This window comes from Passer domesticus, unplaced genomic scaffold (assembly GCF_036417665.1).
Source record: "Passer domesticus isolate bPasDom1 unplaced genomic scaffold, bPasDom1.hap1 HAP1_SCAFFOLD_81, whole genome shotgun sequence".
Lineage (NCBI taxonomy): Eukaryota > Metazoa > Chordata > Aves > Passeriformes > Passeridae > Passer > Passer domesticus.
Window position 1 is genome coordinate 158465 of NW_026990178.1, and position 23523 is coordinate 181987.

The 23523-nt window shown below is 54.9% G+C and overlaps 1 protein-coding gene across 15 annotated transcripts in view; it reads right to left on the minus strand.

Moving 5' to 3' along the window:
• The window catches only part of SCRIB (scribble planar cell polarity protein), a 110598-nt gene that overhangs the window by 12208 nt on the left and 74867 nt on the right, over positions 1–23523 (minus strand). For 7 of the 15 annotated variants that reach the window (XM_064407148.1, XM_064407147.1, XM_064407146.1 and 4 more), the window contains 12 exons: positions 21715–21771; positions 20960–21043; positions 14882–14950; positions 12348–12398; positions 11553–11594; positions 10611–10739; positions 8663–8776; positions 7186–7233; positions 6824–6989; positions 4908–5073; positions 3518–3607; positions 2535–2708 (listed from right to left, as the gene is read on the minus strand). In XM_064407148.1, coding sequence (XP_064263218.1) covers positions 2535–2708; positions 3518–3607; positions 4908–5073; positions 6824–6989; positions 7186–7233; positions 8663–8776; positions 10611–10739; positions 11553–11594; positions 12348–12398; positions 14882–14950; positions 20960–21043; positions 21715–21771 — 1190 coding nt within the window. Of the gene's footprint in view, positions 1–2534; positions 2709–3517; positions 3608–4907; positions 5074–6823; positions 6990–7185; positions 7234–8662; positions 8777–10610; positions 10740–11552; positions 11595–12347; positions 12399–14881; positions 14951–16629; positions 17014–20959; positions 21044–21714; positions 21772–23523 lie in introns of all 15 variants that reach the window. The other 8 variants (XM_064407158.1, XM_064407150.1, XM_064407152.1 and 5 more) reach the window with 8 other exon arrangements.

The window sequence follows — 23523 nt, forward strand, 5'->3', positions numbered from 1 at the left end:
GATGGCAGACTGGGCACTGCCCCTCTGCACAGGGATGTGCATTTCCAGGAGAGGCTGGCAGGAGGCCCAAGGACCAAGAACAAGTCTGTGCAGGATGTGACACTTGCACAGTGCCACACTGATGGCTGCTTTTGGCACAATTTCACACTGACAGCTCTCCCTGAGAGACAGATGTGATTCCAGCCCTGACAGCTCTCCCTGACACAGATGTGATTCCAGTCCTGACAGCTGACAGCTCTCCCTGAGACACAGATGTGATTCCAGCCCTGACAGCTCTCCCTGACACAGATGTGATTCCAGTCCTGACAGCTCTCCCTGAGACACAGATGTGATTCCAGCCCTGACAGCTCTCCCTGAGACACAGATGTGATTCCAGCCCTGACAGCTCTCCCTGACACAGATGTGATTCCAGCCCTCACAGCTCTCCCTGAGACACAGATGTGATTCCAGCCCTGACAGCTCTCCCTGACACAGATGTGATTCCAGCCCTCACAGCTCTCCCTGAGACACAGATGTGATTCCAGCCCTGACAGCTCTCCCTGACACAGATGTGATTCCAGCCCTGACAGCTCTCCCTGAGACACAGATGTGATTCCAGCCCTGACAGCTCTCCCTGAGACACAGATGTGATTCCAGCCCTGACAGCTCTCCCTGACACAGATGTGATTCCAGCCCTGACAGCTCTCCCTGACACAGATGTGATTCCAGCCCTGACAGCTCTCCCTGACACAGATGTGATTCCAGTCCTGACAGCTCTCCCTGAGACACAGATGTGATTCCAGCCCTCTCCAGGCACCTGCAGCACAAGGAGCTTGGTGGTCTCTCCAACCCCGTAAGGAAGGCTATGGCAGAGCAAGGCAGTCCCTAAAGAAGCTCCAAGACAGCTGGAAAACGACTTTGGACAAAGACCTGGAGTGCCAGGACAAGGGGAAATGGGTTCCCACTGCCAGAGGGCAGGGTTAGAGGGGACCTTGGAAAATCCTTCCCTGGAAGGCCCTGGCACAGGGTGCCCAGAGTAGCTGTGGCTGCCCCTGGAGGCGTGGATGTGTCCAAGGCCAGGCTGGACAGGGCCTGGAGCAGCCTGGGACAGTGGAAGTTGTCCCTGCCCATGGGAGGGGTGGGATGGATGGCCCTGATGGTCCCTCTCCCCTGAACCACCCTGGGATTCTGTGAATACCAGTCTCAGAAAAAATGTGCTCAAAGCCCCAGAACATCAGTCCAGCTCTCCCTGCTTTGCAGTTCTCCACTCTGGGAGCCTCCCTGGAAGCAACAGCCCCATGATCACCCATGTCAAGCAACAACACTGGAACTGCTCCCAGTGATCCCTCCAGTCTTTTCTAAAATCCTGTCCTCTCCAGGCTTCATCCAAACCCCAAAAGAGACAGCTCAGACTGTCCTTTGAATGTCTCCTATAGGAATATCAGGAGAAGAAAAACTATCAGTAGGAGCAGCCTGAGTAATTTTTGGAAGGAATTCTATGATGCAGTAAACGTCTGGACTAGCTTCAAGTCTTAAGTTCTGAATTAGGAAGGTCTCATTCTTCCAGAACAACTTTCAGTCAGTCTTTCATGGCTGATGGAACAGCTCATGTGGTAAGAATGAGAATGGCCAGATCCTGCCAGTGTCTTGGCTGCAGCAGGATTTCCAGCCCAGCAACACTGGAAATGTGAAATCCATTTTTCATTTCGGACATGTGACCTGGCAGCTTCAGTGACACCATTTCAAAAGGGTTACAAATGAGGTGGGAATGGTGTGTGAGGGAAGGACACAGCCACCACAACACTCAGCTGGGCTCGTGTTCATGGGGAGCTCCCGTGTCCAGGGCTGGGCAGGCACTGGGGGAGTCTGGAGGCCTTCCCCTGCCCTGTGCTGACAGAAGGGGACAGGCTCAGCCAGGCCACCAGTGCTGGGCACTGCTTGAACAGGTCCTGCACAACCTCCCTCAACATCTGCGCTTGAAAGGATCCCTATTCCCTGGTTTCACTCCTTTAGGAGCTGCCCTGCCATGTGAAAGGATCCCCATTCCCTGGTTTCACTCCTTAAGGAGCTGCTCTGCCCTGTGAAAGGATCCCCCATTCCCTGTTTTACTCCTTTAGGAGCTGCTCTGCTGTGTGAAAGGATCGCCATTCCCTGGTTTTACTCCTTTAGGAGCTTCCCTGCTGTGTGAAAGGATCCCCATTCCCTGGTTTTACTCCTTTAGGAGCTGCTCTGCCCTGTGAAAGGATCCCCATTCCCTGGTTTTACTCCTTTAGGTCCCAGATGTGTAGAATCTGCCCCGCTGTGTGAAAGGCTCCCCATTCCCTGGCTTTACTCCTTTAGGAACTGCCCTGCTGTGTGAAAGGATCCCCATTCCCTGGTTTTACCCCTTTAGGAGCTGCCCCGCTCTGTGAAAGGATCCCCCATTCCCTGTTTCACTCCTTTAGGAGCTGCCCCACTCTGTGAAAGGATCCCCACTCCCTGGTTTCACTCCTTTAGCCCCTGCACAGGCAGGAGCTGCCCTGTCTGTCCCAGAAGGGCAGGGAACTCTGGCTCACCGTGCTGCCCTCCACATGGCCCGTTTCTCTGCCTCCAGGGCCCGGCGTTCGGCTGGGGACAGCTCCTTGTCCTGCTGGGCCAGCAGCTCGGGGCTCTGCATCCGCAGGCGCTCCTGGTGCCGCCGCTCGGCCTTGGCTGTGCGCACGGGAGCGCCGGGATCCACGGGGCTCAGCCTGCCAGAGAGGGGACAGGGGGCTGTGGGGCCACCACGGCTTTCCTGCCAGGCTGTGGGACCACCACGGCTCACCTGCCGGGCCGTGGGGCCACCACGGCTCACCTGCCGGGCTGTGGGGCCACCACGGCTCACCTGCTGGGCTGTGGGGCCACCACGGCTCACCTGCTGGGCTGTGGCAGCTCTGCTCACCTGCCCAGTGCCAGTGGCAGCTCTGCTCACCTGCCCAGTGCCACTGGCAGCTCTGCTCACTGCCCAGTGCCACTGGCAGCTCTGCCCACCTGCCAGGCACTGGCAGCTCTGCTCACCTGCCCAGTGCCAGTGGCAGCTCTGTCCACTTGCCCAGTGCCACTGGCAGCTCTGCTCACCTGCCCAGTGCTACTGGCAGCTCTGCTCACTGCCCACTGCCACTGACAGCTCTGCTCACTGCCCAGTGCCACTGGCAGCTCTGCTCACCTGCCCAGTGCCACTGGCAGCTCTGCTCACCTGCCCAGTGCCACTGGCAGCTCTGCTCACTGCCCAGTGCCACTGACAGCTCTGCTCACTGCCCAGTGCCACTGGCACGGGCTGCCGTGGGTGGGGAGGACACAGGACACAGAAAGCTCCTCGTAAGGAGTTTCTGGCTGGACAGGGCTTGGACTGCCCTTGGAGCAGCCCCTGAAGGGCAGGGGGTTGAAAGCAGAGGGTCTTGAAGGTCCCTCCAACCCAGCCCATCCTGGGTTCTATGAAGTTGGTTCTGCTCAGTTCCCCTCCCTCCCCCAGCCCCTGGCTGCTGAAAAGGAGGAACTCTGCAGCCCCTGCCCCACTCACCCCGACATGGAGTTGGTTCTGTGCTCAGGCTTGATCCCCTCCTCCAGGGAATTCCTCTGTGAGCTGTTGTTCTCACTGAGCTCCAAGGGCCTGGAAAAAAAACTTCTGTGAGCTGCAGCACCACAGGCTGCACACCCAGCCAAGGCTGGCACAGGTCCACCCCAGGAAAGCGACAACTGCTCCAGGGTGAAGTCACAGCCTTCCATGACCAGTGCTGTGAACATTGCTGTGGGGATCTCCTTAACATCCACATGAATATCAGAGCTCATTTCCTGCAGCTGCAGGTCACCCTGCACCCACACACACACACAAAAGTTTTTCCTCAGTTTTTCTAATAAAAATATTTGATGAGCTTTCTTTTTCTCCAGATCTAACCCTTCAGTCCCGGGAACCAGGACCTCACATTTGGCTTTGTTAGATGTGGCACAAAGGGATTCCAAACAGAGGAGCTCAAGAAAGATTCCCTTTGGAAACACTTGTCACCTGATCCTGATTTTATACCTTCATTAACAGATTAATTTGACTATTTTAAGTTCTTCCACAAGATGGGCTCAAGTTTATTTTAATTAAATTTCAGTTTCTCTTCCAGCATGAGGAAGATTATTTCAAGAAACACAACTTCAGTCTCTTCCACTGCCTCCCCTGCATTCAAACATAAATAATAAGCAACTGAAAGTCATCTGATGGATCCAGGTTTCCTGTTCTTCAGCATCCTATACTTCAGGATGAGAACAGGAGGGATCAGTGGGGCTTCCCAGAGAACCAAGAAACTGCGTGTGACTGCATTCCTCCTTGGAGCTGCCTCAGCTCAGGAGGGGCAGGGGTTAGGGTCTCATGGTATCATTATGTGAGAAGCTCCTCCACTGAGATTGGGCAGAAACAACAGAGAGAAATGAGATTGCACGTGTCTGGGTGTGTTCTGCCACTGTGACTGAGAAGTGTTTGTGGAGAGAAGACTGTCTGTCCCAAAGACTTCAAAGGCAGATAAGGACAGCTTCAGCTTTACTGCAGTGCATTCTGAATTTATCTGGAGCCTTTGAGAACCCTGTTCTCATTCCTCTGTTCTATGCCCAAGAATTACAAAAAAAAATCAAGGTAACCTGGAGGCCAGGTCCCAGAGAACGGGGAAACAAAAGCCTAAAAAACCCCCAAACCTGTTTTAGCATCACTTTATCATTCAGCTTATCTTGAAGCATCTGTCTCTAAAAATCAACTTCTCTGCACACCCTGGGGCACAGCTGAAGGAGCTGCTCCCTGGAAGAGCGAGATGCAAGACTTGGCCTTTTCTGTGCTGAAGAAGAAACCTCACCCAGGCCTCTCCCCTGAGAGCTCCTGGCACACTCTGACCTGTGGGGGCACAGGGCTGTGCCTGCACAGGGTGCTGTCTTACCGAGCTGCTGGGGCCTGGCTGCTCCTTCCATTCAGCCTCTCCACCTTGTACTCCACGCCCTCGATGATGACGCTGGACTGCACGGCCTCGGGTGCCTGCCTCCCCTCCTCATCCTCCTCAGCTTCCTCCTCCAGCAGAAGGGCTCGCTGCTGCTGCAGCTTGCGGGCTGCCAGGGAGACAGGAGGCAGCTTACACCAGAGAGCACTGGCTGAACCCCCAGGATGGGACTGTGGCCAGGTCCTGACACTGCACCCCTCTGGGCAGGTCCTGACACTGAACCCCTAAGAGATTCAGTCCTGACACTGAACCCCTAAGAGATTCAGTCCTGACACTGAACCCCCAGGATGGGACCTCTGGGCAGGTCCTTATGCTTCTCATTCCTGCAAGTCTGGGCTGGTTTCAGTCCATCCCCTCTCCATGAACACCTTTGTTCCTCCACACTTCCACCAATGCTTCAGATGAAACAAACTGCATGGTTTCCTCAGTTCCCTCCTCGTTATCCACCAGACTTCCATCCCTGGACACCCAACAGGCAGATTTCCCAGTGTTCTCAAGCTCACACTGGAAATCGGGCACAGTCTCTCCTGCCCTTTCCCCAGAGGGAAGGAAGAGCCCTGGAAGTCTGCATCTCCCCCCTGGCCTCCTGCAGGAGCCAAGGCTGGGTGCTGCTGCTGGCCCCACATGTGGCAGTGGCCCTGGGGACAGTTCTGCTGGTGAGCACACATCATGAGAGGGTCAGGGATTGAGGAGACAGGAGCAGGCAGCTCTCTGGGGCAGGTGTCCTGCAGGTCACCCAGGGGTGCTCCTCAGGGCTCAGGCCTCGGGTCAGCTCTGGGTAAGATTTTTATTAATAATTTTATCTGCCTGCAGGAGCTGAATGCAACAGTAACACTCTGTTACTGATGCCAAACTGGGAGCTGCTGGTGACTCTCTCAAGGGCCATAAAGCCTTACAGGAGGGTCCAGACAGGCTGGAACGTTGGGCAGCCATTAGTGGCATGAAACTGAACCAGAGCAAATGCCAGGTTCCACAGCTGGGACAGCACAATGCCAGGTCCAGGCATGATTTGGAGACGAGTGGCTGGAGAGCTCAGTAAAAATGCCTTTTTCCACTTCACATTGTTCCCTATCACCTCCTAAAGTAACTCTCAAGCAAGAGGAGATGACATCAAAAAGGAGAGCAGCAATGTAGCTCCTCGTGCACCCCTAAAGCAGCAAGTGAGCTCTGAGAGGTCTGAGCCCTGCTGACAGTCCCGTGTGAGGATGCCACTCAGCTGGCACAGACCCAGTGTGTGCAGTGGCTTTACAAATGCCACTGAAGGGTTTGCCAGCTGCAGGCACGGAGCCCAGAGCAGGGACACTGGATGCTCCCAGGGCTGCAGCCCCTCTGCTCTGCAGGGAGAACTCTGTCAGAGCTGAACTGCTCAGCCTGGAGAGGAGAAGGCTGCAGGCAGAACTGACTGCAGCCCTGCAGCACCAGAGGGGCCCCAGGAGACTGGAGAGGGGCAGGGATGGGTGGGATTTGGGAAGGAACCCTGCCCAAGGAGGGTGGGCCATGGGCTGCCCAGAGCAGCTGTGGCTGCCCCATCCCTGGAAGTGTTCCAGGCCAGACTGGATGGGGCTTGGAGCCACTGGTGTGAGGCAAGGTGTCCTTGCCCATGGCAGGGGTGGCACTGAGTGGGTTAAAAGTCCCTCCAACCCAAACCATTCTGTGATTCCATGATACAGGACACCTTAAACTACAGCACTTCACCAGCCCAAGAAGTATCAGTGCAGCATCCACAGAATTCTTCAGCATTCACTTCAAATTATTCCCAAGCCTTACAATAACCACCCCTGGGCTTCTGGAAATGCTGCATTTCCGTGGGAAAGAAATCACTTAACAGCACAAACCTCTGTGCACACATTCCTACGTACCCTCCTCCTCTTTCATTTTCTTCAGGTCATCCTCCCCCACCAAGGACACACGCTTGGGAGGCTTGTCCAGGTGCTGCTGCTTCACCTCAATCTCAAAATACTTCTGCCTCTCACGGAAGGACCTCTGCTCAGGGCTGTGCTGTCCCCCAGGGCTGTGTGCAGTCACCTGCAAGAGCCACACCATTGCCCATGGGCCACCCAGGCACAGCACTGCCCATGAGCACCCTCCCCATGCCACCCCATCCCTTGCTCTGCCAGCTGCCCCATCCTCTCCTCCTCCTCCTCCCCAGCCCTCCCACACCATGACCCCATCTCCCCATCCACACCCCATGGCTCCCACCCTTCCCAGCCCCAGCACTCACCTCCGAGGCCAGTTTGGTGTTTTCTGTGCTGCTCTGACCAGACAATTCCTAAGAACAGAGAGAAATAAGCATGTTTTAAAAGGGAAGTTTCTAGCCATGTGTCCCAAGGCCACGTGAGCTGACACAGGTCCCCAGACTGTCCCAGAATTTGCACAGGTTTAACAAGGTTTAGCAATGGTCAGGAATGAGATTTTATGTTAAATTGAGGGTTAAACAGAACCTGAAAGGGAGACACTGAAAATCAGGGGAAAGAGGCACCAAACAGGAGCAGGGGCTGAGCTAGGGCTGGAGGGGTTTCACAGGAGCTGGCAGGAGCCACTCACACTTTGCTTACATCAAAGACAAAACCAAAATTTACTTTAAAGAAGCAGAGATGCCATCAGAAAGAACGAAATCTGTATTTACTGGGATGCGTAACAGATATTGGATGAACAGAACTACAGGGGGAGGAAACTGATCCACAAAATCCATCTGTTAACCAGGAATCCATAGGGGCAAACTGAGAACTGCAAACTAGTTATGGAAAAGAAAGAAGTTTTATCATTAGACAAACTGAAATGACCCACAAAAAGAGAGCAAGGAGATGATCTCTGGCTCTATCCAAACACTCAAAAAATGAATTCAGAATTCAGAACTTGAGTGGATCTGTCTGAGCAACCTCCTACAACTCTGGAGACGTTTGACCAATGCTCTTAGGCCCATGGTGGAAGTCCAGCCTGAGCTGGACCTGATAATCCTTGTGGGTCCCTTCCAATTAAGGATGTTCCAGGATTCTAGGATTCCAGAATTCTAGGATTCTAGCACCAAAGGCTGCCCTGTTTTGTAGGGAGAACTGAGGCAATGACCTCCAAGGCCTCAGCCAGCCTGGACTGTTCCAGGATTCAGCTAGATGGCAGGGAAAAGGAAGAGTCCCAGCGAAGATCAAAATCTATCCAAAAATGTCCCAGCACAGGTTTAGCCTGGCCCTGGAGTCTGGAATTTCAGAATTCCTTTGCCTGGTTGTACATCAGTATCCCAGTGTCTGGCGAGAACAACCATGTGTGAGATTCCATGAGCTTTCAGGACCTGACACAGACAGGACCTGCCAGGATGAACATCTGCATCACTAACACAGGACCCTGCCAGGATGAACATCTGCACACTCTAACAGGACCTGGCACAGACAGGACCTGCCAGGATGAACATCTGCATCACTAACACAGGACCCTGCCAGGATGAACATCTGCACACTCTAACAGGACCTGACAGACAGGACCCACCAGGATGAACATCTGCATCACTAACACAGGACCCTGCCAGGATGAACATCTCATCACCAACACAGGACCCTGCCAGGATGAACATCTCATCACCAACCCACTGCAGCTCCCACAGGACCTGGCTGGGTCCCTGCTGTGCAGCAGCTGTCCCTGCAGGGCACACATCCCTCCATGCTGGCCTGCTGAGCCCTGGCTGGTGTCCCCAGCAGCTGGGTTACCTGTGTCCCCAGCAGGGGCTGGGACAGGGGCACTGCTGCAAAGGTCTTGTAGGCCTGCTTGACGTTGATGGGCACCTCATCAGGGGAGGGTGGCGACGGCGGCGACGGCTTTGGCTGCGGGACAGACAGGTGCAAAGGTGAGCACCGGGGGGAAAAACCACGTAGGAAACACATCCAAGGCTTGGCTGCAGAGCCTGGTGAGGGGGATAGGGGAAGGAATAGGTCAGGGAACACGTAAGGAATCTGTAAGCCTTGGAAGGGTGCTGCTGAGCCCTGGGCAGGACCACCAGGAGCAGACACTGCACACACACTGTACACAGCAGCATGAGGGCCACAGCCTGTTCTGTTCCATGGATAGTGAAGGAATGGCACTTTTGGTGGCACAGATCTTCACTGACCTAATGGGAACGTTGTGACAGATCCTCTGGCCAAGGGCACATTGCTGTCCCAGTCCTTGAGGATTTCCACCCAATTCAACCAGCAAGTGCCTACCTGAAGCAGGGTTTTTGGGCTGAACAGGACAGCTACACATTGACTTCTATTTAGGGCTGAACAAGAGCACTTCCAGTGGAAGGTGTGCCTGTCTTTAAGGTCCCTCCCAACCCAAAGCACCCCTGATTTCAGGATCTGATCCAGGGATCTGTGATGGGGAGATCTGCCCTTGATCTCAAATTTTTCCTTTGCAGAATTACATTTACTGGGAAACATCTAACAAGGTCTGAGGGGACCTTCCTAGTGCTTGTCACTGTCTTTGTTGGACCCTTCCTCACCCACCTTCCCTGTGAGCCCTCCTACAGCACTGGGGGGACCTGCTCAAAGCATCACAGAAATGGCAGGGGTGGGGGGCAATGGCACCACAACCTTCCTTCTCCTGGAAAGTAAATCCCCTTGGGCTGCTCATCCCTCCAGCTGCACTAACCCAGCTCCAGGCCTTCTGGTTTTCCTAAGTCCTGGACTAGGGCTAAACAATGCTGTCAGATGATGCTCCTGCATGGGCTAAAGGACAGCACAGTGAGATCAGGAGAGCCTGTGAAATGTGAACCATGCCCAGTTCCATGCACTCTGTACAGCTGTCTGCCTGCAAATCAGGTCTCTGCTTTGGTATCACACTGTTCCAGCTCCAGCAGGGAGAGAAGGGCTGGATTCATGGAATCCCACCCAGCATGGTTTGTGTAGAAAGGGACTGAAAGCCCACCCAGTCCCTCCTCCTGTGGAAGCAGGGACACCTTCCACTATTCCTTCCACTTTTATACTGAAGGGACACAGGTCTTCCCTCATGACAAAGACAAAAAGACCTGAATTTTTCTCCCCCATCAACCAACAGCCCCAGGAACATGAACCTTTCAAAACCAAGGTTTTGAAAAAAAAAAAAAAAAATTTGTTTTGAAAAACCAATCATTTGCAAACCATAAAGCCCATCAGCAGGATGGCATCAGCTTTTGCTCCAAGATGCCAGTACCGAGGTTCTGTAAGATTTATGTCTCCACAGAACTCAACACCTCACAAATATGGCTCTAAACCTGTATCTGCTCTGGGCATTTTGGCCACAAAAGCTTCAGCAGTGCTGACTCCTGGGACAGGGCCATGGAGACATGGGGCAGCTGGGGAGAAACAGGAGGGATGCACTGACCTGGCCCTGCCTGTGAGGAGTGTGGGTCCCTCTCAGGGAGCCCAGACTGGGGCATGGGCCAACACCAGGCATGTCACCAAACCAAGGTGACCAGGCACATGGTCACCAAACAAGGGTGAACAGGCACGTGGTCACCAAAGCAGGGTGACCAGGCATGTGGTGACCAAATCAGAGTGACCAGGCACGTGGTCACCAAAGCAGGGTGAGCAGGCAAGTGGTCACAAACCAGAGCCACCTCTGGGAGGGTTCCTGCACGACACGGCACTGCAGCCCCCGAGGCAGCCACAGGGCTCTGGGGAGGGAAGCCTGGCCACTTACAGAGCTGTGGGTCCTGAAGCAGGGCTGGGGCGGCTGGAAGGGGTTGGGGCTGTCCCCCTCCTCGGCCCTGTGTGCCACAGCAGCGCTCGGTCGCACGCGGGAGAGAGGCTGAATGACGCCAGGCTTGGTCTGCTCGTGCCAGGGCCCAGGACAGCGTGGGGAAGGCAGAGGGGGATGAGGGGGGGAAAAGAGAAGAGAAACGAGCAGTTAGGGCAGTGAGGTGTCTGCCATGCGGGTGAATAAACAAATCCATGCAAATCCGTGCACCCCCACTTCTCTCCTCAGCTGTGCTGCCTGCTGCAGCTGCAGGACTGGCAGGGAGAGCTCCTGGAGCCAACACCAAAGGAGACTCAGCCAAGGAAGGGTTACACAACACCAGTGGACTGCAGAGAAGGCCAGGACAAAAGGAAGCACTTGCCATACCAGCAGCAGCTACAAGGACTGGCAGGGTATGGTAAGTGTGACCAAGCTCAGAAAATGTGAGCACCAGGGATGGAAGGAGGGAACATCAGCCAGGAATGGGAACTGGCAGAAGCTGTGGAGGAAGCGAACCAGACTGAGTCAGAGCTCTGATGAGAAATGCAGTTACTGGAGCAGAGGTGAGAGGCTAAAACTTCTCCTAGATGTCACCATCACTGCTGGATGCTGTGTGAAAGTGAGCAGAGCACCTGCAACTGGAGAGAGTGGCAGCAGGAACTGGGTAAGCCAGCAAAACCTGCAGGAGGGGAATCTGCGAGGGGAAACAGCAACAAAAGCTGCAAAAACTGTTAGGCTGGGTTTTCAGATGGACCATATTTAAGACCTGATGCATTTGTACAAACTTGAGGCATAGTGGAGGACTGGAGGAGACAGAACAGGAGTCAAGAGGAGGAAGAAACAAGCTTCATGTGCTGGGGGATGCACAGGGACAGCACAGTCAGGTCTCAGGGCAGCTGTACTCACTGATTTACTGTCATCCTGCGATGTAATGAAGTTAATGGAAGCCTGCAGACAGAAATACAGGGGTAAATCTGGAGTCTGAAAGCCTTTAGTTGACCCCTGCCCCACGGCCCACCCTGTGTGGGGAGCTCCAGGTTCCACAGTACCTGCTTTTTCAAGTGAGGACAGGCCAGAGCCCACCTGCATGAGCCTCTCCCAGCCCCTGTGCTGTGTGATGAGGCCCTTACAGCTTTCTGCACACCTCCAAACTCTGAGCCCAACTCTGGGACAGTCCTGGCCCACGAGCACAGCCCCTGCCTCTGGTCCCTGGGCACATCTCCAGGTCCTGGCCCATGGTCACAATCCCGGCTCCTGTCTCCTGCTCACATCCCCAGGTCCTGGTCCCTGGGCATATCCCCTGCTACTGGGCACATTCCCTGAGCACACTGCCCGCTCCTGGTCCCTGGCACATCCCCTGGGCCCATCCCCACCCTGCACACTTGCCCCAGCCCCAGCAAAGCCGTCCCCCCGCAGCTCCTCCCCAAGCACTGGCAGGTGCCACCACAGCAGCAGCTGACAGGGAGCAGCCCCTCAGGTGCCACCAGGGTGCTGCTCCCCCGGGGAGCCCCAGGGGATGCCAGGACCCCACGGGGACCCTGTGGGGATGCTGGGTCCCCGTGGGGATCCCCTGGGGATGCCAGGCCCCCCTGGGGATGCAGGGCTCCCCGTGGGGTCCCCTGTGGCCCCGCGGGGCAGCGCAGGGCAGCGCAGCAGCGGCAGCGAGCAGAGCGCACACCGCACACCACGAGCAGCACTTACAAAGCGCGTCTCCCTGCCGGCCAGGTGAGGGGCCCGGGGGGCTGAGGGCACCTGGAGGGAGGGGCAGCAGTAGGAAGAGAACGGGAGAGAAAATGGAGACACTGGGTTTTCCACGGGAGAGCAGCAGAGAGGCTGCAGCAGCACGGGGGATGACCCCTGCCCTGCCTGGCACACACAGGAGACCCAGCACAGACACCTCCTGCCTCCCCCACCCCTGTGTAGAGCTCAGGCCAGGTGCGACCCTCACCATGGCTGCTGGACCCTCACAGTCCCTGCTCGACCCTCACGGCGCCTGCTCAACCCTCACAGCACTTACTCAACTGTCACCATGCCTGCTCGACCCTCACCATTGTCTGCTCGACCCTCACGGCACCTGCTCCACCCTCACCGTGCCTGCTCGACCCTCACAGCACCTATTCAACCCTCAACATGCCTACTCAACCCTCACAGTGTCTGCTCGACCCTCACAGTGTCTGCTCGACCCTCACGGCGCCTGCTCGACCCTCACGGCGCCTGCTCAACCCTTACAGCACTTACTCAACTCTCACCATGCCTGCTCGACCCTCACCGTGCCTGCTCGACCCTCACAGCACCTATTCAACCCTCAACATGCCTACTCAACCCTCACAGTGTCTGCTCGACCCTCACAGTGTCTGCTCGACCCTCACAGTGCCTGCTCGACCCTCAACCATGTTTGCTCGGGACAAAGGATTCTGTTTTCCTCAAGGAATTCTCTGAAATCAGCCAGTCAGTTCTGGCTGGAGTACAAGATGTTGAAACCAAAGAATTAACATTAAAAATAGATGGAGCCAGAGAATAAGAGACAAAATTCCTTGGAACTTCTGCTCTGCAGCAACAACCTGAAAGTCAAGACTCCCGAATCCCTAGAACAGGAGAGATCTGGGACAGCTCAGCCTGGAGAAGAGAAGGCTGCAGGGAGCCCTTAGAGCCCCTTCTACTGCCCCACAGGGCTCCAGGAGAGCTGGGGAGGGACCTTGGGCATGGGCCTGGAGGGACAGGACAGGGGGGAATGGCTTCCCACCGACAGAGGCAGGGTAGGATGAGATTTTGGGAAGAAATTTTTTCCTTCACGGGTGTGGAGGCCCTGGCACAGGGTGCCCAGAGAAGCTGTAGCTGCTTCTGGATCCCTGGAAGTGTCCAAGGCCAGGCTGGACAGGGATTGGAGCACAGAGGAAGGTGACCCTGCCCGTGGCAGGAGGCTGGAATGAAATTGTCTTGAAGGTCCCTTCCCACCCAAACCATCCTGGGATTCTGTGAAAACCCATCTCAAAGAAATAAAGAAAACTGGCACTTGTGATAAAAGGAAAACTTACAAAAAACAGAGCTGCTCTCAAAAATGTAAATAAGGAAACACAGCTGGAACAATGTCCATTGGAATAGTTCAGCTGCAACACTATCTTCTAATTGTGCTGGGCTCCTGATGAACCCAAAACTGAGGGATATGTGGGACAGGCTGAGAAGGAACAGAGGCTGGACTCAAGTGCTGCTCCTGCTGCTTCCTGCAGGTCCTGACCCTGCTCCTCAGCCTGTCCCAGCAGCCACCTCACCCCCAGGGGACCCTGTCCACCTCCAGAGCTCCTGTCCAGCTCCAGGAGCTGAAAAGGTTCACTGAAGGGCAGGGAAGTGCCAGAGCTGTGGGGAGAGCAGCTGGAGAACAGCTGGACTCCAAAAGGAACCAACAGACCCAAAACAACCAAGGACAGAGAACAAAGAACAGCTGGCAATTCACTCCAGCCCCCAGTATAAAACCCAGTAATGGGCAATAACTGTAAAGGGAAAATTGAAAAATCTGTTTAAGTTCATTTAACTTCAAAAGGCTCAACTGAGCTGTGACACCTCCTGCCGTGGGATGGACAGGGGGATCAAAGACTCAGACATTGAAAACTTCTGAGATAAAAAAGGAATACAAATGTCAAGGAACAAGAGGTAATGTTTATAAAGAAAAAAAACATCAGAAGTTACAAAGATACTTCCCACTGCAGAGGGAAAGCCTCTAGCAAGGAGCTGCAGCAAATCACTCCCTAAGGGCAGGGTCACCCAGAGCTGGCTGCAGCAGGACCTTCCACCTCCTGCCCAGCAGCTCTCCAGGCTCACACAGAGAACCAGGCATCCTCTGCAGGCCTGGGCAGCCCTGCTTTACAGACATAAATCCTGACTCCTCCATTTCTTACCACACACCAGCTGCCAGAATTAAAGAATCTCTGTGCAAGGCACTGGTCCAGAAAGACCATTCCCAAAAAACTCACAACTACAAGTTGTAGCCCCTCCTCATCACCCTGCAATTAAGCTACCCCTCAGAGCTCATTTCTGACCAGCTAATTACCCTTCTGGCTCTCCGGGACACTCTGAAGGAGGGAGTTGTTCTCTTGCTCTCTGCTTGCCTGCTGTGATGGATCCCCTCCACCCTGACAGGCTCACTCCAAGATGGGAATTGCCCTCAGCTACTTCTGTCCTTTAACCCTGGAAGCGCCTCCCTGCCCTTCCCACATCACCTGGCCTGAGGGCAGTCTCACCTGTGGATTACTGGGAGAATAGGGGGATTCACGCCTGGAATTTCCTGTCCCAGACTCGCCCACAGGAGCCTGAAAGAGAGAAGACAAAGCTCAGGACAAAGCTCGAGTGTTACTCCACAGCAGGAGGGGGTCTGGGCAGCCCAGGGACATGGGACACCCTGCACATCCAGGGAGCAAGGCTAGCAGGGCCCAGCAGCAGCTGGCACACGCCAAAAAGCGCCAGGAACAGCGAGGGAATGAAGTTAAACACCAGGATCACATCCCAGCACCCTGCAAGGCCAGCTGGATCAGGTTACAGCCTCTGCACATCCCGGGAATCCTCCTCCCTGACTCCCACAGCCCTCACAGGCAGGGTCACGCTCCAGGCAAACCTCCTGTGCACAGACACTGAGCAAAGGAAGCCATTCCTGGCTGCAGGGAGACAGGGCTCTCCTGGCTCCCAGAGCAACCTCTGGCACCAAGGCTCAGCTGCCAGCAACCTCCCCCAGCAGCTGAAAAGAGAGCAGTGTCCAGGAACACCTGCACTGCAGAGAGCAGCATTCCAGGAACACCTGCACTGAAAAGAGAGCAGTGTCCAGGAACATCTGCACTGCAGAGAGCAGTGTCCAGGAACACCTGCACTGCAGAGAGCACCATTCCAGGAACACCTGCACTGTAGAGAGCAGCATTCCAGGAACTGGAATCCTGCACTGAGAAGAGAGCAGTGTCCCAGAGAGCAGTGTCCAGGAACACCTGCACTGCAGACAGCAGTGTCCTAGAGAGCAGCATCCCAGGAACCACCTGCACCCTGACTGCAGCATCAGCAGCACCTTTCACAAGGATTTCTAATGCCTTAAGGTAGAGGCAGGTCATTTGGGATTTAGGGAACTATTTAGGCAAACCTACAGCTCCCAGTCACTAATACCACAGCCAGTTAAATCAAGTCAGTATTTTGGCACACCAAGGCTGAAGTGACCTGAGGTTTACACTGGAGCACAGATTCTAGATACCTTGCTCTAAACTCACCTGGCTACACACCTGAGAAATTCCTAGCAAGGAACTAAAGCACCTCCAAGATCACTACAGCTGAGGACTGGGTTTGTTGACTGGTTGGCTGATTTGCTGTTTATGTGGGGCTGCTTTGATTTTCAGACCTCCCAAAAGGCTTTAAAAGGAATAAGGGGAGAGCAATGTGGTGTTCATCTAGAGGGTGATACCTTTGAGTCTAGTCCCTGCTCCACCACGGGCTCCCTGTGCAACAGCAGGAATGTCAAATACAGATTTCCCAGAACAGAAAGCAAAGTTCTCCCTTGGAATTCCCAAGTCTTGATCTACTGAATGGTGTCACTTGGGAGGAGCAGCTCCTGGGCTGTGGATCTACTGTGTTTTCCAGATGTTTCCACCATCCAGAGAAGGGCTGTGCTCAGGGCCAGGGACAGAAGTGTGGCACCAGCACTGATCCCTAACAGTGCTGCCAGCTGCTCACCACCAGCTGGGCGGGCAGGGACGCCCCTGCTCCCAGCCAGACCCCGAGGGACAGCAGGGGGGTCACAGATGCCATCCTGTCCCCACATCCCCAGCACCAGGGTGTGTTAGTGGCCAGAGGATGACACAGTGACCCTGGGGACTGCTGGCCTGCACATGGCACAGGGTGGGGGCACACGGGGCGGGGACCGGCCCTCGGGCGCCGTGCTGCCCGGTGCCAGGGTTTAGTAGGGTGCAGTGGCCCGGGCTGTGTCAGTGCATGCCACACACCACACGCTGCTTGCCTTGGAGTACAGGCTGGTCTTCAGCACGCCCTCCCTGCCATAGCCCAGGGGAGGCCCCCCCAGGCCAGCCGTGCCCGTGGCCTTGCCCCTGCGGTTGGCCACCACAAAGGGGTTCTCACTGAAGGGGATGGGCTGCGAGTCGATCAAACACTCTGGCGTCTCTGGCAGCTGCTCCTGGGACAAGGGACACCCCTCGGGGTCCTGCTGGTCTCCCTGGGGCTGCTGTGGCCTGCTCGTGTGCTGCTGGGGAGGCACGGGGAGCTGAGGGGGCCCGGCTGTGCCCGCTGCTGGCTCCGGGGACGCGTCCCGGCCGTGCCACGCCCGCGGGGACAGCACGGCAGTGTCACCCTCCATGCTGCAGCTGGGCTTAGAGCACTCAGCAGGCTGAGAGGAAACAGAAGGATCAGAGAGAAATAAGCAGAACAGAGTAAAGAAGAGGAGGGAGAAAATACAGAGCAGCTGCTGAAGGACAGGGGAGAGAATTCCAGTGCTAAGGCCCGCACAGCATCCCGACCCTCTCTCCTGCTCTGCCACCAATCTGTGACCCTCGGTGCCACTCCTGGGAGAGGAGCCTGCTGTGCACACACAGCCCAGGGAGCTGACAGGCTGCACTCCTCCCACTCACACACCTGCCTGCAGCTGCTGCCCAGCCAAACCCTCCTCCAACACCTGTACAGGCACACGCTCCCCCCCCCACCTCAGCACACAGAATCTCAGAACTGCTGGGGTTGGAAGGCACCTCTGGAGATCCTCCAGTTCAATCCCCATTTCACTGAGCCTACCACTCATGGCCCAGCCTCTGCTGTCACCCCAACAGTGCCACAGAGTCACAGCACACCCCCGAGCACTCCCACCACACCTGCACAGGTGAACATGCTTTAAGGGCCCCGCTGCTCACAGCACACCCCAAACACCAGAGCTCAGTGAGCACAGACCCTTTGGGTGGCTCCTGCTGATGGCAGGACTGAGGCAGCCCAGCTCTGTCAGGCTCAGTGCAGACAGCCCCAGTGAAGCCCTGACCCTTCCCATTAATGCCACAGAAGAGAGTTTGTTACCCCAGCCAGAGCCTTCCTCAGGGGAGCAGGGACAGCCAGAGAGCAAAGACCAAAGCTTCCATCCAAGTGCCTCCAGAGAGCAGAAAGACCTCTCCTGCTCAGAGCAAATTCTTCAGCTCCTGTGTCATGGCAGTGGTCACCAAAATAGCTCTCAGGGGTGGGCTGGTGACAACAATGGCAGCTGGGAGGCTCAGGAATTTGAGAGGCCCTCCCCTAACCCCCAACCCAACCTCTGTGGTTGGCAGAGCCCTGGCTCATATCGTGTTTCCTCACCAGTGAAGCCTGTGCTACCCTGGGACATTCTGCTGTGTGTGATTTTTCAGTGTAAAGCCCTACTTTTAGCCCCTTTTCTCCCAGGTGCCATCATGCCTGATGGTCAGTGGGCAGCCTCAGTCCCTGTTTTGTTCTTGGGCCCAGCTGGACCTGGGCTGGGTCTGTGTCCCCCTGTAAGCTCCAGCTCCTGCTGCAGCACGTTCTGGTGGGGGATTCCTCACTCCCCGGCCTCACCAGGGCTATTCCTGTCAGACAAGCCACAATTTCTATTTTGGGTAAGCAAGAATTTGGTCAATGCAGCGAGCTTTCCCAGCTTGCAGACAGAGCAGACACGTGCTACCCTGCATCCTCCCTGGCACTGAAAGAAATCCAATCTTAAATCTGTGAACAAGTGAAAAAAAGGAATCAGTGGCAAGAAACTGAAGAGAAATAGATTCAGAAGAGAAAGTACAGGCTGCTAATTAACTAATCATGGTGACCTGATACTGAGACATGCCAAGTCTTCTCCATCTCTCATAGCCCAGAAAGCAAAACTAGACTTTGATGGTTTTGCTGTGATCAGTCCCTCAGGGGTCTGGCTCTCATTCCTGTTCAATGCAGAAGACAGAGACTGTAGCACCTCTTTGACTTCTGTAAGGGAAATGTTAGAGAGTAACAGAATCCCAGGATGGTTTGGGTGGGAAGGAACCTGAAAGCTCATATTGCTCCATCCTCCAGGGACACCTTCCACTGAACCAGGCTGCTCCAAATCCCATCCAACCTGGCCTTAGACACTTCCAGAGATCCAGGGGCAGCCACAGCTTCTCTCCAGAGGCTGCAGTGCACTGCATGGCCAAATAGCATCATCCAAGCAAGCATTCCCATGCTGCTTCCAATGGGAATTTTCAGTTTGGCTTATAACAGTGGACAAAGAGAATGGGCATCTCGTCAGCCTTTGTTAAATCCTGCTCACAAGGGCCCCAGATGCAGCAACACAGATGGATCCAGGACAGACAACCACTGCTCCCTTCTCTGGTGGCTGCTCTGGGGGAATCCTCCTGACCAGCTCCACCCATAGCTGCAGTGGTCAGTGAAAGATCTACACCTCCTGTTCCACAGTGGAGAGATGGACCTGCACCTCCTCCTGCTCCACAGCAAGAGCAGCTCCCTACAGAACCTCGTGTGGCACAGGGAGGACAGGAACAGTTCCCTGCAGCTCCCTCACAGGGAGCTATGCAGCACTCAAAGATACCCAGTCACTGTTCAGAGGAGAACACCCGTGGGGAGAACTGGCCTGGAGACAGCAAGGAGGAAACCACAATGGGAAGAGGGCAGCAGCACCTGGAGGAGGCTGTCCAGAGACAGACAATCTGCCACTGACCCGCCTGCTCCTCCACTGGCTGCACTGACCCTGGCTGGGTCTTCCAGTGGCCACCTAGCAGGCCAGGGCAGCTCCTGAAGGACCACCAGACCCTCCCTTCCCCAGGATCCAGGCAGACGTACTTTTCCAGCCAGAGCAAAGACAGGGCTGGTGACAGCTGGACCAGCACAGGCACCCTTGGGGCCCTCCCTGCAATGGGACATTTATAGAAGCACCCACGGCCCCACATTCCCGTGCCTGGCGTTCCCAGGCTGACACCCCTGCCAGGCACAGCCCCAGAGCTGCTCTGCACCACACCGAGCTGTCCTGCCCCAGCTGCTGCCTGGGGCCGACTCTCCCCTCTTCCAGCTCCTGAGTTACACTCAGAGGTGCTAAAAATAAACCTTTTCCTGATACTGCTTTCTTGTGTGAACAGCAAGAGGGAAAAACCCAAAGCTGGGAAGGGTGGGAAGAAAAGGAGGCAGAGCTGGAGCCAAAGCAGAGCTGCCACTGGAGTAACAGAGGAAAGAGAACAGGAGAGCAGACCTGTCTGCATGGAATGAGATGGAGACAGGAAGGGTAAAAGATGATCCTGAAACCCTGGAATGGGAATGCAGAATGGGATGATGACAGCAAAGGGAGATCTTGCTGCAGTAGGGGAAAGGAGGAAGACTGAGGATGTGTGAAGGAGCAGGCAGAAATCAAGAATGGGTGTGATGTAGGAAAGGTAAAAGAAAGAAAAGATGGAGAGGCGAGATTTCAAACAACACAGAAGAGGTAAGCCTGTAATCTGTGAAGTCTGTGAAATCTGGAATTCCTCTTGGCCACTACAAGTGAGGGACTGCCAGGCAGGGCACAGGACAGGAATGTCCAGGGCAGGAGTCATGGTACACAACAGGATACACGAGCCACAGGGCTCAGTCACAACACACAACCACAGCCACTTCCCTTCTGCAGGCCTGGGGGAAGCTTGGCTTTAACAGAACCTCAGGGCAGCCTGGGCTGGAAGGGACCCTGAGACCAGCCAGTCCCACCCCCTGCCATGGTCAGGGACATTTCCACTAGAACACCAGGGGTAGACACTTCCACTGAACAGATGGCTCCAAGCACTGTCCAACCTGGCCTTAAACTTCTTCTATTTTTAATACTTTCAGTTTCAGCACCCTCATCCCTCCCCCTTCCTGAACACCATCCCACAATGGATTCACAACTGAGCTGTGCACTCAACACTGCCATCACTGTGTTGGGAAGGATCTTTCTCTCCCTCCTTGGCAGCTCTCTGGAGCCTCTTCCTTCCACAACAGATCCCTGCACTCCCCCACTCACATCCCCTTCTCTCCCACCAGGCTGTTCTTTCTGCCTTGTTCCCAACTCTGCTTTTTGCAACTTCTCCAACTTTGCCACTTCCCTTCCCAAAAGGCAAAGCTGCTTGGCTCTTGCTCTCCTCATTTTCTTATTCCCATCTTTCTTTTGCAGCTCCTGGTTCTGTGCCTGAGCCCCACAGCTCTGCTGCCCAGCTTTCCTTTGTCACCTCCCACAGCATGGCACAGGTGGAGGGCAGTGATGGGAGGACCATGGCCTTCCCTGCAGGGACCTCCAGAGCCCCTCAGTGCCTCCCCTGCTGGGAATCACCCCTCCACAGCCCCCCAGGACCCCCACTCACAGCACGGTTGCCTCTCTGCAGGCCACTGCTGGGCAGCGCTGCCAGGGTCCGGTAGTCCAGGCGCAGGGGTTCACTGGGGATGTTCTGGAGAGGTAAAAAACCAGGAACAGGTCAAGCCCAAAGTCAACTAAATCAATGAGAAAGAGCAATGAAAAGGGAACCACCCCAGTAATAACCCAGGTCTTATCTCCAAACTCATCAGAGTTCCCACTGCCTGGAAAAAGAGCTGGAATTGTTCAAAACACAACCACGTGAACTCGTGGCAGGAGCCAGGCTTGAGAAACCCCACAGAGAACCTGTCACTGTGCACCCCCTGCTGCTAAGATCCCTGCACTCCTCCTGCCCCATGCCCACCTCCTGATGGAGCAGAGAATGTGCCATACCCACCTGTTTGCTCCAACAGCACCTGGAATGACTGGACCTGGACACGTGTAAGAATGCAAGTCTGCAATTCCCCTGCAGTTCCTTATTCCAACCTTAACCCACACTATACAACTTAGTTCCATTTTGTCTCCCATATACTGCCTTTCTAACCCCAAAGAGAAGCCAAGGTTTCTAACCCAGCCCCTGTTTTCCTCAATCCCTTACACATTTCTTCAGTTCTGATCTCTAATCCCCAAAGCCACATCCTCTTAGGGGAGGGAGCGGAGAACACAAGCTCTGGGGAACAAACTCTTTTTGGGGACTTCTCCAGCCTTCCAGTCTAGCTGTAACCCTTTCCTGGGCCTCTCCAGCCCTCCCCCTGTGCTGCTCACCTCTGCTTCCTCCTCAAGCTGCTGCATGGCTGCCTCCCGCTCCCTACGCATCCGCTCCTTCCGTGGGACAGACAGAGCAGAGAGACAAGAGAGAGGCACAGAGGTCACACGAGCTGGGCACGACTGCTGAGGGGACACTGGGGCAGTGCCAGCACCAGGAGAGGGGCAGCAGAAACCCAGCACCAACACTGGCACTGGGGAAGGAGGAGCTGGAACTGGGCACTGTTACTGCCAGAGGAAAGGACAGGGACAGAACAAGAACATCTGGGTGGCACAGGTGAGAGGTGTCCCCAAGGAAAGGACAGGGACAGAACAAGAACATCTGGGTGCCATAGGTGAGAGGGAGAGCAGGTGTCCCCGAGATCCTCAGCAGGGACAATCCTGGGGAAAATGAGAGAGCTACCATGCCCCCAAGCATAACCACAGCAACAGAGAGGAGGAGTTTGCTCACTGCTGGAAGGGACACCTTGATGGAGCACAGACAGGGCAGGCTGGGAGGGAATGGAAAAACAAATCCACAGAGCACAGGCCCTGCTGGCTTATAGCACCACACACAGAATGATGCAAATACACACAAAGGGACAGAAAGGTCCTGGCACAAGGTCAGCTCAGCACCAGCTGTCACTCAGCACTGCAGGGGCTTTAGAAAGTGACCAGTGACTAATCCCAAAAGCCCCAGCCACAGGACTGCTCCAGGCTACAAGAGGAAGGGAAAGTGCAGGACTTGTCCTAAGGACTGATTCTGGGCATTAGAGAGTAACCAGTGACTAATCCCAAAAGCCCCAGCCATGGGACTGCTCCAGGCTGCAAGAGGAAGGGAACAGGGCAGGACGTGTCCCAAGGACTGATTCTGGGCACTGATATTTCTGTGACTTGTCACCTGGCAGCTCTGGGCAGAGCCAGCCTGGGGACAGCACAGCAGCATCCTTCTCTGGAACCCTCCCAGCTGCTCTCCCCAAGCAGCAACCAGATGGTCCAGAAGTCCTGACCCTGGGAGGATGGGAGGTGGAAGGCAGCTCAGAGGGATCAACTGAAAATTCTGCTGAGCACCTGGGCCCTGCTCTTTAACAGATTCCATGCACTACAGATTCCCACTACCCCACATCACCCTGTGAGCATCAAGCAAGGGAAAGCAGCCTGAGAAGTCACTAATGCTCTGGAGGATCACGACTCCCAAAAGGATATTGAGAGATGTTCATGGTAAAGTTTACTCTGAATCTGGTTATGCTTGTTTTGACCAAGAGTCCTCTGTAGGGTGAGGGTTCCAGGTGACACTAATGTGGTGTGTGACTCTTCTCTGAGGTCATATTCTGAGCAGTGACAGGAGCACCAGTCAGCCCAGATGGAGCTGTGGCTCCAAATTCCCACAAATTTGTGGCTCCAAATTCTGCCCCAAATCCATCTCTGACCATAGCTCCAGATTCTGCTCCAAATTCTACTCCAAATCCATCTCTGACAACAGCTGGATTAAGACTAGAAAAATAACTGCAGCCACCAGCAGAGAACACCAGGAATCAGTCCACAGAGACTCAGAGTTACTGACACTTCTACTAGAAACTGGATTATCAGAGAACTGGAGGCAAGAGGTGTCAGCAGTAACAGGTTTGAAAACTACTTCTCTATGAATAGAGCAGATGCATAATTCCTCCCAGTTATTCAGTTCAGCTTGCTGTGGGCTGGAGATATGTTTGGTCTCTATTACTCTTGTGCAAGAATGAACACGAAACATTGAAAAAAACACCACAAAAATGGTAACAGAAATTACCAGGGATCTGGGACTGGGACAGGAATTTCCTTCAGTATTCCAAT